The sequence below is a fragment of the Mobula birostris genome, chromosome 9 (assembly GCF_030028105.1).
Source record: "Mobula birostris isolate sMobBir1 chromosome 9, sMobBir1.hap1, whole genome shotgun sequence".
NCBI lineage: Eukaryota > Metazoa > Chordata > Chondrichthyes > Myliobatiformes > Myliobatidae > Mobula > Mobula birostris.
The window spans coordinates 154,408,313-154,427,938 of NC_092378.1; the positions used below are offsets into that span (position 1 = coordinate 154,408,313).

The 19,626-nt window shown below is 47.0% G+C and overlaps 2 protein-coding genes across 3 annotated transcripts in view; one reads left to right on the top strand and one right to left on the bottom strand.

The window, feature by feature from the left end:
• The window catches only part of LOC140203234 (vasorin-like), a 51,500-nt gene extending 45,649 nt beyond the window's left edge, over positions 1-5,851 (top strand). For both annotated transcript variants that reach the window (XM_072269223.1, XM_072269222.1), the window contains exon 2: positions 3,384-5,851. In XM_072269223.1, the coding sequence (XP_072125324.1) occupies positions 3,384-5,322 (1,939 nt within the window). In that variant the 3' untranslated portion in view covers positions 5,323-5,851. The remainder of the gene's footprint in view (positions 1-3,383) is intronic.
• The window catches only part of coro7 (coronin 7), a 177,214-nt gene that overhangs the window by 125,042 nt on the left and 32,546 nt on the right, over positions 1-19,626 (bottom strand). The gene's annotated exons all lie outside the window — the stretch shown is intronic.

Genomic DNA, 19,626 nt, shown 5'->3' on the forward strand with positions numbered 1-19,626 from the left:
GACAACCCCAAACTGACCTCTCCTTGTCCAGTGACAACCCCAAACTGACCCCTCCTTGTCCAGTGACAACCCCAAACTGACCCCTCCTTGTCCAGTGACAACCCCAAACTGACCCCTCCTTGTCCAGTGACAACTCCAAACCAACCCCTCCCTTGTTCAGTGACAACCCCAAACTGACCCCTCCTTGTCCAGTGACAACCCAAAACTGACCCATCCTTGTCCAGTGACAACCCCAAACCAACCCTTGTCCAGTGACAACCCCAAACTGATCCCCCCCTTGTCCACTGACAACTCCAGACTGACCCCCCATCCAGTGACAATTCCAGACCGACCCCCCTGTCCAGTGACAACTCCAGACTGACCCTTCCTCGTCCAGTGACAACCCCAAACTGACCCCTCTCATGTCCAGTGACAACTCCAGACTGACCCCCCCCCTTGTCCAGTGACAACTCCAGACTGACTCTTCCTTGTCCAGTGACAACCCCAAACTGACCCCTCCTTGTCCAGTGACAACTCCAAACTGACCCTTCCTTGTCCAGTGACAACCCCAAACTGACCTCTCCTTGTCCAGTGACAACCCCAAACCGACTCTTGTCCAGTGACAACCCCAAACTGATCCCCCCCTTGTCCAGTGACAACTCCAGACTGACCCCCCATCCAGTGACAATTCCAGACTGACCCCCCTGTCCAGTGACAACTCCAGACTGACCCTTCCTCGTCCAGTGACAACCCCAAACTGACCCCTCCTTGTCCAGTGACAACTCCAAACCAACCCCTCCTTGTCCAGTGACAACTCCAGACTGACCCCCCCCCCCCCCTTGTCCAGTGACTCCCTGGAGCAGGCCTCAACGTTAGGTGGCACCATTCCCTGCACTCAGCGTTATCCCTGCGGGAAGTTGAATCACCCAGCTCCAGCAGCCACAGGAAAGTGCCCCCCGTGGCATTGCAGCAATGACAGACCAATTTCCTAGTGTGGAACAAATGCTAGCCACTGGCCTTGGGCACCAGCATATTTCCCTCGCAAAGGCAGGAAGTCAATGCAGCTTCATTTAACATTGTTACAGAAGGCAGCCTCGTAACATGCCTGTTTTACCATGGCGAGCATTCTGACTGGTTACATTATCTTCAAGTATGGAAGAGTCACGGCACAGGATCAGAAAAAGCTGGTTCTCGACTCAGCCAGCACCAGCCTCTCCCCCCACCCCAACCATTGGGGACATCTTCAAAAGGCAGCTTCCATCATTAACGAGCCCCATCACACAGGACATGCCCTCTTCTCATTGCTACCATCAGGGAGGAGGTACAGGAGCCCGAAGACACACACTCAGTGTTTCAGGAACAGCTTCTTCCACACCACCATCAGATTTCTGAACGGACAATGAACCCACGAACACCACCTCACCATTTTTGCTCTCATTTTGCACATTTAATTTTTTTAATACAGTGGATTCTATTTAATTGGGACCAGTACATTTTGGCCAATTAAGTGGCTGTCCCAATTAGCTGGTTTCATAGAAATAGTTTAAAAAGTACAAAAAAAAAAGAACTACCACTTAACTGAGTAACAAATAATGTACTTAAATGAAATATGGAACAAATGAGAACACTACCAATAGTACTACTATACTAGAAACACAAACACGAGCAAATCTACAGATGCTGGAAATTCAAGCAACACACACTTCGTCCTGACGAAGGGTCTCGGCCCGAAACGTCGACTGTACCTCTTCCTATAGGTGCTGCTTGGTCTGCTGTGTTCACCAGCATTTTGATTGTGTTGACAGTACTATAAAACTGTGTTAGTTCATCGATGGAAAGAACCACTGTGTATGCTGGCATGTTCTTTCGATTGACTGTAAATGAACAAACTTAGTACAGACACCTAGTGCAGATAATGGACTGCCTTCAACGACTGCATCCTCCAAATCTTCATTTTCATTGTAACAACCAAGATGATTGCTGATACCTTCAAATTCTTCATAGTTTCTAACTTGCTGAAGTAGTGAAATTGTTTCGTTTTCACTTTTAGCTGTTTCTGACATCTCCAGATCTGAATTGTCTTACTACTTATTTCTCAGCAACTATCAGTGACAAAAATCCCTGCTTTTGTAACACATACACAGACTACTGACGCTATATAAAAACTGTTTGCTCACCTCATTACAGGAACCATATAAATACTATAGAAAGAGTGCAGGAGAGATTTACAAGGATGTTGCATAGATTGGGGAGCACGCCTTATGAGAATAGGTTGAGCGAACTTGGACTTTTCTCCTTGGAGCGACGGAGAATGAGAGGTGACCTGATAGAGGTGTATGAGATGATGAGAGGCATTGATCGTGTGGATAGCCAGAGGCCTTTTCCCAGGGCTGAAATGGCTAGCACCAGGGGGCACAGTTTTACGGTGCATGGAAAAAGACCAAGGGGATGTCGGGATAATTTTTCACATAGGGAGTGGTGATATGTGGAATGGATTGCCAGCGATGGTGGTAGAGGTGGATACAATAGAGTCTTTTAAGAGACTCTTAGACAGGTACATGGAGCTTAGAAAAATAGAGGGCTATGCGGTAGGGAATCCCATGCAGTTTCTAGAGTAGGTTACATGGTCGGCACAACATTGCGGGCCGAGGGGCCTGTAACGTGCTGTGATTTCTATATTTCTAAGCACGGTGTTGTAAGTAATGGCCACACAAGTGTGCACGACTGATGCTAGTTAGAAACAGTTTGGCAACAGTCTCCTGTCCCAATTAAGTGGCAGAGCGTCCCAAATAAATTCAGGGAATCCTGGCTATTTTCTCGATTAGTGTTTGTTCTTTAAGAGTTGTCCCAAATAAACGACTGTCCCAATTAACCAATGGCTGCACTGGTGAACCACTGGCCCAGTTAACTGGAATCCACTGTATATTTCCTATTGTAATTTAGCAGTTGTAGCAGGTGCCATCGATCCCAGAGGATCATGGGTTTGCGCCTCTGGTGGACGGTGTCCTCTCCAGGGCGCAAGCCTGGGTGGGAAGATTTGAAGAACCGGCTGTTGCCCATACAGCAGGTCCCCCCTCTCCACGTCACTGATGTAGTCCAAGGGAAGGGCAAGTGCCGAGACAGCTTGGCACCAGTGTCGTCGCAGAGGCTGCCAGAGTGAAATTGTAAATAGCATCAAACTGCCTTAGGGACCCCCGGCTCCAGATTTCTTCCTTGGGGTTTACTCCCAAAGCCTTTCCCATGGGTGGGTATGGCCACAAGGCAGCGGAGGTTTAAAATCAGAGTTTCCCTCTCCCCATTGTCATTTAGTATACATATGTATTCTGCCTCAGAACAACAAGTTTCATGACATACATCAGTGGTAATAAAGCTGATTCTTATTCTGCTGTTCCTTTCCCTGGCAGGGCGGGGACCCCGTGGCAGGGTCTGTGTGGACTTGCTGTTCTGGTGTTGCTGGCGGAGCTGCCCTCTCTCCACTGCTGTCCAGCCAAGTGCAACTGCAACAGTTTGGGAATCCTGTGGTGCGTCAAGATAGGTTTGTCCACCCTTCCGCAGCATATTCCTTCCGACACCTCCAACATCTATGCCTTCGAGAACTCCATCTCAGTGCTGCGCAGCGAGGACTTTGCTGGCCTCAGGGAGCTGAAACTCCTCCACCTGTCACATAACAGGATTTCCCAGCTGCCGGGCCAGGTCTTCCGGCCCCTGGCTACTCTCTCCAACCTGGACCTGTCCTCCAACCAGATCACTGAGATCACCAACAAAACCTTCGCGGGGCTGCGGGATCTGGAGCGGCTGTACCTACAGAAGAACAAGATCGCTAGCGTCCAGGCGGGGGCCTTCGAGGACCTGGTCCGGCTGGTTGAACTTAAGCTACAGGACAATCTCCTCAAGCACATCCCCCCATTCCAGCTGCCCACCCTCCTGCTCCTGGATCTCAGTAGGAACGACATCCCGGGCACAGAGCTGGGCTCAGTCTTCCTGCCGGAGATCGAGTCACTGAAACTGGCAGGGCTGGGCTTGCCCACCGTTGACGGGGAGATGTTCAAGGGTATGCGGGGCCTCCAAGAGCTGGACCTGTCTGACAATCAGCTGCTGAGCATGGCGGATGTGCTGAGGCACCTGGACGGGCTGACCTCCCTGAGCCTCCGGGGCAACAACCGGATCTCTCAGCTGCAGAATGAGGACTTCAAGCCCCTGAGAAGCCTACAGAAGCTGGACATCAGCGGGCTGGGCCTCAGCACTATCCCTCAGGGCTTCTTGGACCTTTTCCCTAACCTGCGGAGTCTGGTGGCAGCTGAGAACCCGTACCACTGTGTCTGCCAGCTGGGCTGGTTGGTGCAGTGGGCACGGCTTCACGGTGCCCTCTTCCAAAGGCAAGAAGAGACCCGGTGCCACTTCCCGCCAATCAATGCTGGCAGGCCGCTAGTGGAGCTGGCACTGGGGGACCTGGGCTGCCCCACCGGCCCGGCGACCACCATAGGGATCTCGCCCACCCGTGGGTCCCAGACAACAGTGGGCCACCAGGCCACGGCGCCACCGGAAGAACCATTGCCCTTCAACAGCGGGGCCACAGCTGGAGCTGTCACCAAGCCTGCACGCGAGCATGACGGGAGGCAACAGCCCTGCCCCTCGGCCCACTGCTTCAACGGGGGTATCTGCCAACTAGACAGGGCTGGGCGCCGGTTCTGTGCCTGCCCAGCAGGCTTCCATGGGGCCCACTGTGAGATAGAGAGCAATCACCTGGGCTCTCTAGTGAACATCAGCCAGACGACCAGCACCTCAGTCACTCTGAACCTCCAAGGTTTCAGGCTCTCACCAGTTTACTACAAGGGTCTCCGCCTGACGTACAAAGACTGGTCTGGTCCCGACCCCAGGCCGGTATCCCTCAACATCCCAACCTCACTGCAAGCGTACAGTATCCGTGGCCTGAGGCCTAACTCCACCTATCAGATCTGCGTCGGTACTCTGGGGGATACTGGGCTCAAGGCGGAGCCGTGCACAGTGGCGCACACATTGCCCACGAGCCAGCCAGCTCCATTTGTGCCATTTGTGCAGAAGGGGGCTGCCGACCTGACCAGCGTGATCTGGCCTGCCATCACAGGCGTCTTCCTGATCACATTTCTGGCAGCAGCTATCACTTACTACTGCCGGAGAAAGCACTCCAAGAAAGATCCAGTGCCAGGACTGGGAGCCCAGCCTTATGATGTGGAAGGGATCAAACCATGCCTTCAAGAGGGCCTGGTCCTGTCCAACAGTCCAAAGGAAGCCGAGTGCCTTCCCCTGCAGACCGAACTGCCACTAATCCAGGAACATCAAAGCAACACTCCCAATGGCTTGTGACCATTGATTCCTTAAGATTACTGGCGATTTCCAAAGAGTGAAGACACCTGTAAAACTTCACTGCTTCAATCAATGTCAGTTCCTATAGAGAGGGGTTTGCACAGTATCCCCAAGGAGTTCCAATTCAAGTTGCTTAAAGAATCCAGTCCTGGTTTTCCTTGTCCCACTCTGCACACAGGCTCAGCCCAGGTTCCCCATGAAAAGTCCAATTACAAGGAGGGATCTTGGCTTCCAATATGCATGACTGTAAATATCACCAATACTAGCTATGCTACTCAGACAGTTCCCAGCGTGTAGCAAATGGTAGGGCCAAATTCCGCAGGCTCCGAAGCACCTGGAGAGCACGGATCACTGGCCATTACAAATCCTGTCTCACAAGATCCACTGCCTCCCCCTGACACAGCAGGAGGAACAGAAGGGGTAGTGGTGATCGCACACCACCCAACCCACCCGTTTGCTATTGTAAATTCTCAAACGCACATTATATATGATGATATTTGTAAGCAAATAAATATTTTTCTAGAGAACAGATATGTGAGCTGTGGTTTCCTTGTTGCAGGGGCAGTTAGGGGCTGCAGGGAATGGTGTACCGGAGCAGAGGTGGGGGGGTGGGGAGAGGGGGCTGACACACTGCAGAAGTGAGAGTCAGGCTCAAACGCTGGAGGCAGGAAGTCATAGGTGAGGCTGCTGTGTACAGTTTTGGTCACACCCTGTTGTAAGAAAGATGTTCTTAGAACACAGAACAGTACAGCACAGGAACAGGCCCTTCGGCCCACAATGTTGTGCCGAACCCATTAAGTTTGTCATCAAATGGCCAACTAAACTCATCCCTTCTGCCTACACAATGTCCGTGTCCTCCTCCATTTCCCTCACAGTCAGGTGCCAATCTAAACATCCCTCCTCATGGTTGCAAGTGGAACAAGTGCTACACCTGCCCCTACACCTCCTCCCTCACTATCGTTCAAGGCCCTAAACCGTCCTTCCAGGTGAGTCAACATTTCACCTGTGAGTCTGTTGTGGTCATTTACTGTGTCTGGTGCTCCCGGTGTGGCCTCCTGTACATCGGTGAGACCTGACATAGATTGGGAGACCGCTTCACTGAGCACCTACGTTCCGTCCGCCAGAGGAAGTGGGACCTCCCAGTGACCACCCATTTTAATTCCACTTCCCATTCTCATTCTGACATGTCTATCCACGGCTTCCTACGCTGTTGTGATGAGGCCACACTCAGGTTGGAGGAACAACACCTTATATTCCATCTGGGTAGCCTCAACCTGATGGCATGAACATCGATTTCTCTAACTTCCGGTAATGCACCCCCCCCCCCTCACCATTCCCATCGCCATTTCCCTCTCTCACCTCATCTCTTTGCCTGCCCATCACCTCCCTCTGGTGCTCACCCCCCCCTTTCTCTATTCCATGGCCTTCTGTCCTCTCCTATCAGATTCTCTGGCCTTGTATCTCTTCCACCGATCAACCTCCCAGCTCTTTACTTCATCCCTCCCCCTCTTGGTTTCACCTATCACCTTGTGGTTCTCTCCCCCCCCCCACCACACCGTTTAAATCCACTCATCTTTTTTCTCCAGTCCTGCCAAAATGTCGAAGGGTCTCGACCTGAAATGTCTATTATACTTTTTTCCATAGATGCTGGCCGGCTTGCTGAGTTCCTCCAGCAATTTTCTGTGTGTTGTTCTTATAATCCTCCTAATATTTCTGCCTCTACCACCACCCCAGGCAGCATATTCCAGGCACCCAAATGTAAAACCCTTACCCCTCACATCTCCTTTGAACCTACCCCCCTCACCTTAAATGCATGCCCTCTGGTATTAGACATTTAAACTGGAAAGAGTGCAGAGAAGATGTACGAGGAGTAACACACACAAAATGCTGGAGGAACTCAGCAGGGTGGGGAACATTTATGAAGAGGAATGAACAGCCAATGTTTCGGGCTGAGACCAGGGCTCGGTCCAAAACATCGATTGTTTATTTCTCTTTATAGATGCTGCCTGACCTGCTGAGTTAGAACATGCATTTTGCTCCGGATTTCCAGCATCTGCACAATCTCTTGTGCTTCAGATTTGTAAGGATGTTGCCAGGACCAGAGGGCCTGAGTTATAGGGAAAGGTCGGTCAGGATAGAAGCCAGAGTCTCGATCAGCAGAGGGATCGTTCTGAGGTCAAAGAGGAGCAGGACTTGTACTATGAATTGTAGGGCTCTAGGCAGTGTGATAGAACAGAGGCCGAGGAGTTCTTTGAAAGCAACGTCACAGATGGACAGGGTGGTGGGAAAGGTGATTAGAATGCTGGCCTTCAGTCAGGGCACTGAGTACAGGAGTTGAAACATTAGGCTGCAGTTGTGCAAGTCGTTGGTGAGGCCACACTGGAGCTCTGTGTACAGTTTTGGTCACCTTATAACAGGAGGTAGGTGGTTACACTGGAAAGAGTACAGAGAAGATGTATGAGGATGTTGCTAGGGCACGAGAGCCTGAGTTAGAGGGAGTCATTGGGAAGGCGGGGTCCTTATTCCTTGGAACAGAGGAGGATGATGTGCAACCTTATAGAAATGTTTAAGAGGCAGGGACGTGGTGAACAGAAATAGTCTTTTTTCCCCCAAGGTAGGGGAGACCAAAAGCTAAAGTGTAAAGATTAAGGGTGAGAGGGGAAGATTTAAAAGGGACCCGAGAGGCAACTTTTCAACATAGAGGGTGGTGAGTGTATGGAACGAGATGCCAGAGGAAGTGGTTAAGTCAGGTCAAGAGAATCATTTAAGAATCACTGGACAGGTACATGGAGGGATGAAGCTCAGAGGGATATGGACAGAACACAGGAAATTGGGACTAACTGGGCAGGCACCATGGTCAGCATGGACTAGTTGGGCCGAAGGGCCTGTATCATTCAATGACTCTTCAATGCTTACATGTTTCTCAAACAGATCAGCAGAACTGAGAGAGGGAGGGAACAGGATCAATGCTCCTTCAGAATATGGATATGATCTATAATCTCCGGCAGAGTCTGTGACGAACTCATTCCAAACAATCCAGGACTGAAACACGGAATACATATCATGCTGAAATACCAGAAAGCACGTGGCAGGTGAAAAACGGACACTCAGCAGGGCTGATAGAAGAGATAAGGAAATAATATAAAATGCAGTTGGAGAAAATGTTTTAAGGAAATAGAACCTTGCTTCTATATCACTCCTCTCTTCACAAAGAATATAAACCTTCTGTGGTCAATGTGGTAACATTTTGTGCACAGCAAACTCCCACTAATGGCCAAATGTGCTCATTTAGCAATAGGCATAGAACATAACAGCACAGCACAGGCCCTTTGGCCCACAACGTTGTGACAGCCCCTTAAACTACTCCAAGATCAATCTAATCCTTCCCTCCATTTGTCTTCATCCATGTACATACCTAAGACTCTCTTAAATGTTCCTAAAACACCTGCCTCTACCACCACTCCTGGCAAGGCATTCCACATACCAACCACTCTGTGTTAAAAAAAACTAACTCTGACATTCCACCCCCCCCCCCCCCGTACTTTCCTCCAAACACTTTAAAGTTATGGGTCCTTGTATTAGCCATTTTGACCCTGGAAAAATGTTTCTGGCTGTCAACTCTTATTATCCCATACACCTCTATCAAGTCACCTCTCATCCTCTTTTGCTGCAAATAGAACAGCCCTAGCTCACTCAACCTTTTCTCAAAGGACATGCTCTCTGATCTAGGCATCGTCCTGTTAAATCTCCTCTGCACCTTCCCTTCAGCTTCTACATCCTTCTTACAATGACGGGACTGGAAATGAACACAATCTAAGTGTGGTCTAACCAGAGTTTTATAGGGCTGCAACATAACCTTGTGGCTTTTGAACTCAGCCCCCACCCCCCGGATTAATGAAGACCACCGAGCCTCATTAACCACCCTATCAATGTGCACTACAACTTTGAGGGATCTATAGACAGGAACCTCAAGATCCCTTTGTTTCTCAAGACTGTTAACAAATCTTGGCATTAACCCCATACTCTGCCTTCAAGTTCAACCTACCAGAGAGAATCACTTTCACTCTTCACACTTATCTGGACTGAATTCCGTCAGCCCAGCTGAAAAGTAAAGAAATATCTTCTTTTTACGACCTTCTCGGCTCTTGCTATATTTTCACTGTGTGTTTGTAGACTTTGATGATCAAACCGTGAGCTTTATGGAAGGTATAATGACCAAATGCTAGAAGACTGTTCAGCTATCTGGCTGTGCCTATTACCCAGGCTGTGAGCAGCATGGATCAGAGGAAAACCGGTAGGCCAATGGCTAAGCACTGGAATCACAGCTTCAGTGGTCTGACCAGCAACCTTTCACCTCCAGCCAGGAAGACAGGTGCTACTGGAATGCAGTCATTTTTTATATAAATTATGTTGTCATGGAGACCAGGCCCAGGATGTTAATTCTTTATTAAAGCACCTGTACTCCGTGGGAAGGCAACTACTGCAGAATTAGAGCGAAGACAAGGAGAGCTAATAATAGGATTAACGGTGGCCTGCTTTCAGACCTCTGTAATTAGATTATTTAACTAGCTCAAACAAACCAGCTGCCCACATAACCTGAGGTCTACAGCAGGCAGTCAATCCTGAAACCATCCGAGATTACCGCATGCTTTGAAAATAAAGCAGGTTTTCCAGGGAGATCAGACTGGAAAAATACATCCCTAGATGCTTTGCAAGAATGTTTCTTCAGGCAGAATTTGACATCAACATCTAAGGAACCACTAGAACTAAAGTTGTGAAGAAGGGTAGGTTTTAATCAAGCAGGGCCAATACATAAATGGGCCCTTCAGCCACCAGGCTTTTTGCCTATCTACACTCATTCCATGTGCCCACAAAGAAACACGGGAGCACAGTGGCTGGTGCAACGCTTTACAGTGATCACAGATCGGGGTTCAATTCCCGCCACTCTCTGCAGGGAGTTTTTACATTCTTCCTGTGACTACGTGGGTCTTCTCCCACATTCCAAAGACGTACAGATTAGGGTTAGCAAATTGTGGTACCAGAATTGTGGCGACCCTTGTGGGCTGCCCAGCACAATCACGCTGATTGGATTTGACAAAGATGACACATTTCACTGTGTGTTTTGAAGTACGTGACACACTTCACTGTGTTTTGAAGTACGTGACACACTTCACTGTGTTTTGAAGTGTGTGTGACACATTTCACTGTGTGTTTTGAAGTACGTGACACACTTCACTGTGTTTTGAAGTACGTGACACACTTCACTGTGTTTTGAAGTGCGTGTGACACATTTCACTGTGTGTTTTGAAGTACGTGACACACTTCACTGTGTTTTGAAGTGCGTGTGACAAGAAAAGCCATGCAGACTATTGCTGACTAGCCAATGGCTTTCCAACTATACGGAAATTCTACGCTTCAAATTTTAACACAGAACAGAGAACATGACACCAAGTACAGACTCTTCAGCCCAGGATGTTGTGCCTACATTTTAACCTACTCTAAGATCAATCTAACTGTTCCCTCCATTTTTTTCTATCACCCATGTGCCGAAGAGTTCCTGAAATGTCCTTAACGGTTTTTCCCCACCCCCGGGAGTGTGTTCCACCAGCTGTGTAAGAAACCTAGCTCTGAACCACCCCCTATACTCCCCCTCCCCATTCACCTTAAAATGATGCCCCCTGATATATGCCATTTCCTCCAATAATGTATTTAAGGCTCCCTGCCCTAGAATTCAAAGATCACAGCTTGAGTCAGGGAGGGGTACTGAGGGAATCCTAGAGTTTAGGCCCAGCGTGGCCTCGCCGGCACACGTGCTCTGCTCCTTGTGATTCTATTGCAGGCTTGCCCTCAGCAACTCTTGCACACTCACTGATCCACACGCAGTCTTTAATTTTCCTTGAGGTGGATGTGATACAGACTGGCGTTGAGGTGAAACATTCCCCCACACAAGGGTCATTGTCTGCACACAGCTGGGACTGGTTTGCCCTCAAGTAACACACCTGAATTCTATTTCATAGTCAGCCACAGTATTTCTCAAAATGCTAATAATTACATCAAAGAAACCTACAATTGTGCTGCATCAAGGATTAGTTTAGGAATTTCAGTAAGTGCTCAAACCAGCTCTGGAAATGAAGAAATCTTTTCAAATTGATTATAATCCATGCTGCGCAAGAATTTTTTGCTAAAATGGTTTAGTGAAGTAACTGTTCTGGGACCATACTTGCCCGAGGGTGATTGAGAAAAACTCTTCTTAAAATAAACTGTTGGTGATTGGTTTCAGATCTTTCAGCTGGCATTCATCAAGTCAGTCAGCTAGTCACCTCCCAGTATCACCGCTCTGCCAAGTTTGGGGTCATGTTTCAATCAGAGTTCAGGGACCATCTCCCAATCTCAGGTCAAAACAAAGTAATGGATCATCTCCCAAACTTGAGTTGGGGGACCATCTCCAATCTCAAAACACAGAGGTAGGAGCCTGATGAGTTCCTCCAGCATTTTGTGTGTGTTGCTCGGATTTCCAGCATCTGCAGATTTTCTCTTGTTTGAGGTATATCATCTCTGAATTTCATAAACACAAGTGATTGTGCAGATTTTGGAAATCTTAAGCAACACACACAAAATATTGGAGAAGCTCAGCAAGTCAGGCAGCATCTATGGAGGGGAATACTGAGACACTCCTGATTAGATTCAGTCCTGATGAAGGGTCATGGCCCAATATTTTGACTATTATATATGCTCCCTGACCTATGAGCTCTTCCAGCATTTTGTGTGTGTTGCTCATTACTTAATAGGGGACACCTCAATCTCAATGCAGCAAAAAGAGGGTGAGGGCTTTGCGCTTTGGAGTGAAGGAGAATGACAGGTCACTTGATAGAGGTGTACCAGATGATAAAAGGCACTAACAGAGTGGACAGTCAGAATTTTTTTCCCCAGGGTGGCAATGGCTAATGAGGGGCATAATTTTAAGGTGCCTGGGCAACGGTATAAAAGTCATCAACCAATCTCAATACATAATAGCACAAACAAGAGACACTGGAAATCCAAGCAACACACACACACACAAAATGCTGGAGGAACTCAGCAGGTTAGAGGGAAAAAAAAGCACAGTTAGAAACACAGAAAACCTACAGCAGAATACAGGCCCTTCGGCCCACAAAGCTGTGCCGAATATGTCCCTACCTTAGAACTACCAGGCTTTACCTATAGCACCCTACTTTTCCAAGCTCCATGTATCCGTCCAGGAGTCTCTTAAAAGACCCTATTATATCCGCCTCCACCACCGCCGCTGACAGCCCATTCCACGCACTCACCACCCTCTGCGTAAGAAACTTACCCCTGACATCTCCTCTGTACCTACTTCCAAGCACCTTAAAAGTATGCCCCCTCGTGCTAGCCATTTCAGCCCTGTGGAAAAGCCTCTGACTATCCACACGATCAATGCCTCTCATTATCTTGTACACCTCTATTAGATCACCTCTCATCCTCCGTCGCTCCAAGGAAAAAAGGCTGAGTTCACTCAACCAATTCTCATACGGCATGCTCCCCAATCCAGGCAACATCCTTGTGAATCACCTCTGCACCCTTTCTATGGCATCCACATCCTTCCTGCAGTGAGGTGACCAGAACTGAGCACAGTACTCCAAGTGGGGTCTGACCAGGGTCCCATATAGCTGCAACATTACCTCTCGGCTGTTAAACTCAATCTCACAGTTGACAAAGGCCAATGCACCGTATGCCTTCTTAACTACAGAGTCAACCTGCGTAGCAGCTTTGAGTGTCCTATGGACTTGGACCCCAAGATCACTCTGATCCTCCACACTGCCAAGAGTCTTATCATTAATACTATATTCTGTCATCATATTTGACCTACCAAAATGAACCACCTCACACTTATCTGGGTTGAACTCCATCTGCCACCTCTCAGCCCAGTTTTGCATCCTATCAATGTCCCGCTGTAACCTCTGACAGCCCTCCACACTATCCACAACACCCCCAACCTTTGTCTCATCAGCAAATTTACTAACCCATCCCTCCACTTCCTCATCCAGGTCATTTATAAAAATCACAAAGAGTAGGGGTCCCAGGACAGATACCTGAGGCACACCACTGGTCACTGGCCTCCATGCAGAATATGACCCGTCTACAACCACTCTTTGCCTTCTGTGGGCAAGCCAGTTCTGAATCCATGAAGCAATGTCTCCTTGGATCCCATGCCTACTCATTTTCACAATAAGTCTTGCATGGGGTACCTTATCCAATGCCTTGCAGAAATCCATATACACTACATCTACAGCTTTACCTTTATCAATGTGTTTAGTCACATCCTCAAAAAATTCAATCAGGCTCATAAGGCACTACCTGCCTTTGACAAAGCCATGCTGACTCTTCCTAATCATATTATACCTCTCCAAATGTCTATAAATCCTGCCTCTCAGAATCTTCTCCATCAACTTACCAACCACTGAAGTAAGACTCACTGGCCTATAATTTCCTGGGCTATCTCTACTCCCTTTCTTGCATAAGGGAACATCATCCGCAACTCTCTAATCCTCTGGAACCTCTCCCATCCTCATTGATGATGCAAGGATCATTGCCAGAGGCTCAGCAATCTCCTCTTTCGCTTCCCACAGTAGCCTGGGGTACATCCCGTCTGGTCCTGGTGACTTACCCAACTTGATGCCTTTCAAAAGCTCCAGCACATCCTCTTCCTTAATATCTAGATGCTCGAGCTTTTCAGTCTGCTGTAAGTCATCCCTACAATCACCAAGATCCTTTTCCGTAGTGAATACTGAAGTATTCATTAAGTACCTCTGCTATCTCCTCTGGTTCCATATACACTTTTCCACTGTCACACTTGATTGGTCCTATTCTCTCACGTCTTATCCTCTTGCTCTTCACATACTTGTAGAATGTCTTAGGGTTTTCCTTAATCCTGTCCGCCAAGGACTTCTCATGGCCCCTTCTGGCTCTCCTAATTTTATTCTTAAACTCCTTCCTGCTAACCTTTTAATCTTCTATCATTACCTTGTTTTTTGAACCTTTCGTAAGCTCTTTTTTTCTTGGCTAGATTTACAACAGCCTTTGTACACTTGGGATCTTGTACCCTACCATCCTTTCCATGGCTCATTGGAACGTACCTACTCAGAACTCCACGGAAATATCCCCTGAATATTTGCCACATTTCTTCTGTACATTTCCCTTGGAACATCTGTTTCCAATTTATGCTTCCAAGTTCCTGTCTGATAGCCTCATAATTCCCCTTACTCCAATTAAACATTTCCCTACCTTGTCTGTTCCTATCCCTCTCCAATGCTACTGTAAAGGAGATAGAATTGTGATCACTATCTCCAAAATGCTCTCCCACTGAGAGACCTGACACCTGACCAGGTTCACTTCCCAATTCCAGATCAAGTACTCCTCTTGTAGGTTTACTCTTGTAGGTGTCCCCCGCTTTACGAAAGTTCGCTTTACGCCACTTCGCTTTTCCGAAAGACCTACATTAGTACCTGTTTTCGCTAACTGAAAGAAATCCGAAGAGGATTTTACGAAAAACGCTTTTACGAAAAAAGGCACCCACTTTAAACTTGTGTTTACCCGAGAAAGACTACCATGACTGTGAAGCCTTGTGCGGGCGGGTGTGTGCACATGCGTGTACGTGCCGATTTTTTTCTACAATCGGTTTTGGCTAAATCTTCCCGATTCTGATAAGTGAAACTACACTGTACATACATTATTTCTACTTTATACAGGCTGTGTATTTTTCATATCATTCCTGCTTTTACTATATGTTAGTGTTATTTTATATGTGTTATTTGGTATGATTGGTAGGTTATTTTTTGGGTCTGAGAACGCTCAAAAATTATTTCCATATAAATTAATGGTAATTGCTTCTTCACTTTATGCCATTTCGGCACGAAAGGCTTCATAGGATCGATCTACTTTCGGACAGTGGGGGAAACCTGTATTGTGTCAAGAAAACTTCCTGAACACATCTAACAAACTCCACCCCATCTAAACCCCTCACTCTAGGGAGATGCCAATCAATATTTGGGAAATTAAAATCTCCCACCACGACAACCCTGTCATTATTACTCCTTTCCAGGATCTGTCTCCCTATCTGCTCCTCGATGTCCCTGTTACTATTGGGTGGTTTATCAAAAACACCCAGCAGAGTTATTGACCCCTTCCTATTCCTAACTTCCACCCACAGAGACTCCATAGACAATCCCTCCATGACTTCCTCCTTTTCTGCAACTGTGACACCATCTCTGATCAACAGTGCCACGCCCCCACCTCTTTTGCCTCCCTCCCTGTTCTTTCTGAAACATCTAAAGCCTGGCACTCGAAGTAACCATTCCTGCCCCTGAGCCATCCAAGTCTCTGTAATGGCCACAACATCATAGCTCCAAGTACTGATCCACGCTCTAAGCTCATCCGCTTTGTTCATAACACTCCTCGCATTAAAATAGACACATCTCAAACCATCGGTCTGAGCGTGTCCCTTCTCTATCATCTGCCTATCCTCCCTCTCACACTGTCTCCAAACTTTCTCTATTTGTCAGCCAACCTCCCTTTCCTCCGTCACTTCAGTTTGGTTCCCAGCCCCCAGCAATTCTAGTTTAGACTCTCCCCAATAGCCTTAGCAAACCTTCCTGCCAGGATATTGGTCCCCCTGGGATTCAAGTGCAACCTCTCCTTTTTGTACAGGTCACATATGCCCCAGAAGAGGTCCCAATGATCCAGAAATCTGAATCCCTGCCCCCTGCTCCAATCCCTTAGCCACACATTTATCCTCCACCTCATTCTATTCCTATACTCACCGTCACGTGGCACAGGCAGTAATCCCGAGATTACTACTTTTGAGGTCCTGCTTCTCAACTTCTTTCCTAACATTTCAACATCAACTGTACTTTTTTTCCCCATAGATGCTGCCTGGCCTGCTGAGTTCCTCCAGCATTGTGTGTGTGTTGCTCAAAACATAATAGGGTTAGGGGGCCATCTCTCAAGCTAAACACAGGATAAAGTTAGGGGTCTGCTGAATTTCCCCAGTTTTTTTTCACAGCCTCAGCACACAGTAGGTTTAGAAGCCATCTCCCAATGCTAGTACAGTACACTCTAACATTGTGAGTCAATTTATAATAATTCAGCAGGGCCACTTCTAGTTGAAGAGAATCATTAAGACGAGTTGTAGTTCATGGATGAGAGGGTCACTGTATGTTGGTAGGGCATAAAAAGCATCACAATAATGTAGTAAAAGAATCAGGCCCAAGGAGTTACTCTCTCTCTAAAGGGTTACACGAGAAATCAAGGCAGCCATTTTGTTCACAACAAGATGTCACTAAAGGCAAAGCTCTTATTGTAAAAGAAAATTTGGATTCTTCCCCGTCAAGGGTCCTTGCATGCACGGAGGGAGTAGTTTCTAGTCTCATTTAATAACACCTTCACAGCTCGGCGGGGGGGGGGGGGGGGGGGGGAGGAGAGAGAGAGGAGGAAAACTAATGAAGAAGTCTGCCACTTCAGCGTTAATGTGTGAAGGGTACGTGAACTGTTCACACAACATACATTGAAAACCTTCAGGTCAAGTCAAATGCTTCTTGTCTCTTCGTTTGAAAAAAAACAATGCATTGTACCCAGTAACCCTTTTTAAATTCAGAAATATTGGTTTTATTTAAGTAACACACATATTCAAATTATTGCAAACCATGGAGGATGCGACTGTACTCAAATGAGATCTAGGAGGCAAGTTAGCGAGAAGAATCCCTGAAGGCTTGCTCATTCATTCAGCCCCGCGTTAATTCAGTGGGCTGAGGTAATCAGTCATCAGCTTCGTGGCTCTGAACAGGATCTCAACAACACTTTTACAAGCCGAATGATTAGTTATTTCTTTGATAAAAACGACATGCATACACACAAAACACCACTTTCTTATTCAAAGCTCCAAAACACACGAACTGTGGCAGCAATAAGTGAACACTTTTACAATGTCTGTGAGTGTGTGCGTACAAGAGAAAGGAGGAAGAGAGGAGGATAGAAGTATAAATGACCTTCACACAGATGCTAATCACATGTCTGAAACTGAAGGGAGTGGACACTTCCACTTTAAATATTTCTGTCAGGATACAAACAGCCTACATTCTCAGTGTGGTTTTGCCAGCTTAGTTAATTCTACATTTGTTATTGCTTCTGAAGGCTTTTAGTAATTTGCAATTAGTTGACCTTAAGCTCCCACAAAAATCAGCAAGAGTAATTAATCTTTAACTGGAAAGGAGGTGGTGCGAGTTGCTTTTGAGGCTGAGAAGTATTGATTAGATTGTGCTATGGAGGCTCGCACAATGCACAAGGGCTCTGTGGGCCGGACAATCTGTTGCACAAAATCATTTATACCAGCCACTAACAAGGCTCCTGTGGTTTCTGTTCCAGGGTCAGGTATTTAAAGAAGATTAATTTATTTATCACATGTATGTTGGACAGGGTACAGTAGAATGATTCCGGGAATGAGAGGGTTAATATATGAGAAACGTTTGTCTGCTCTTGGACTGTATTCCTTGGAGTTTAGAAGAATGAGGGGAGACCTTATAGAAACATTTCGAATGTTGAAAGGCATGGACAGAGTGGATGTGGCAAAGTTGTTTCCCATGATGGGGGAGTCTAGTACGAGAGGGCATGACTTAAGGATTGAAGGGCGCCCTTTCAGAACAGAAATGCGAGGAAATTTTTTTAGTCAGAGGGTGGTGAATCTATGGAATTTGTTGCCACGGGCAGCAGTGGAGGCCAAGTCGTTGGGTGTCTTTAAGGCAGAGATTGATAGGTATCTGAGTAGCCAGGGCATCAAAGGTTATGGTGAGAAGGCAGGGGAGTGGGACTAAATAGGATAAAATGGATCAGCTCATGATAAAATGGCGGAGCAGACTCGATGGGCCAAATGGCCTACTTCTGCTCCTTTGTCTTGTGAAACATGGAAACAAAAGTGAAATGCGTCATTTGCGTCAACAACCAACCCAGTCTGAGTATTGTGCTTGGCAGCCCACGTGTCACTGTGACTCCACCACCAGCACAGCATGCTGACAACTTACTAACCTTAATGCGCACCTTTAGAACATGGGAGAAAACCAGAGCAAATGGAGGAGGCCCATGCAGTCACGGAGACACAGGGGCTGGAAGTGAACCCTCTGGTGCTGTAAAGCATTACCCGAACTGCAATGCCACTTTGCCACCCTTTGTACAGTAGCTGTTGTACTTAAGCTTCTAAATTCTTCTTCATTTTAAAGTCACGGTCATTTCCACATATGCTTAAAGTTCCAAGAATCTCCACTTTGAAATGTTTTACAATGAATTAGTTACTGAGTTCATATATCCATTGCCTTGGAAAAATGGCCCTGGAAAACAGACATTATTTCCGAAATGATCCAATTTATGGCACTCCTTCTAGTTCCACCCCCACAGGAGATCCAGTCACATCTTGCAAGCCACCTTTAAATCTTATTTTCCATTGCTACCATCAGGGAGGAGGTATAGGAGCCTGAAGACCCACACTCATTGTTTTAGGAACAGCTTCTTCCCCTCTGCCATCAAATCTCTGAATGGTAACTATCTCACTATTTCTGCTCTCTTTTTGCACAACTTGTTTAATATATATATTTATAATTTTCAATATATCACTGTACTGCTGCCACAAAGTAATAAATGTCATGACCTATGTCACTGATAGTAAACCTGATTCTGAAACTAATCCTCTCAATGCATTTCGATTTCTCTAACTTCTGATAATTGCTCCCTGACTCCCGTTTTTCTATCCACCATTCTGGTTCCCCTCTTCATTTTCTTTCTTCCATTCTCCTCGCTTATCAGATTCCTTCTTCTCCAGCCCTTCACCTCTTCAATCTATCACCGCACAACTTCTTACTTCCTCACCCACCCACCTTCCCCCTCACCTATCACCTGCCAGCTTGTACTCCTTGCACCATCTTTTTGTTCTGGTTTCCTCCTTCCTTCCCAGTCCTGATGAAGGATCTCAGACTGAAACGTCGAGTGTTATTCATTAATACAGGTGCTGCCTGACTTGCTGAGTTCCTCCAGCTTCTGTGCGTGTTGCTGAAGATTTGCAGCATCTGCAGAATCTCATGTTTATAATCCTCTCTTCCTGCTCTGCTCCACGGACTGTCACAAGACCTTCCCTTCCAGTGGAGTATCACATCAATCAATTCTAGTCTTCCACTACGCACACCAATGACCCGCAGGACAGAACAGCAGACTAAAGATGAAATCAAGGGAATGGCCATGATGTGACAAGGATTTTCTGATGATCTA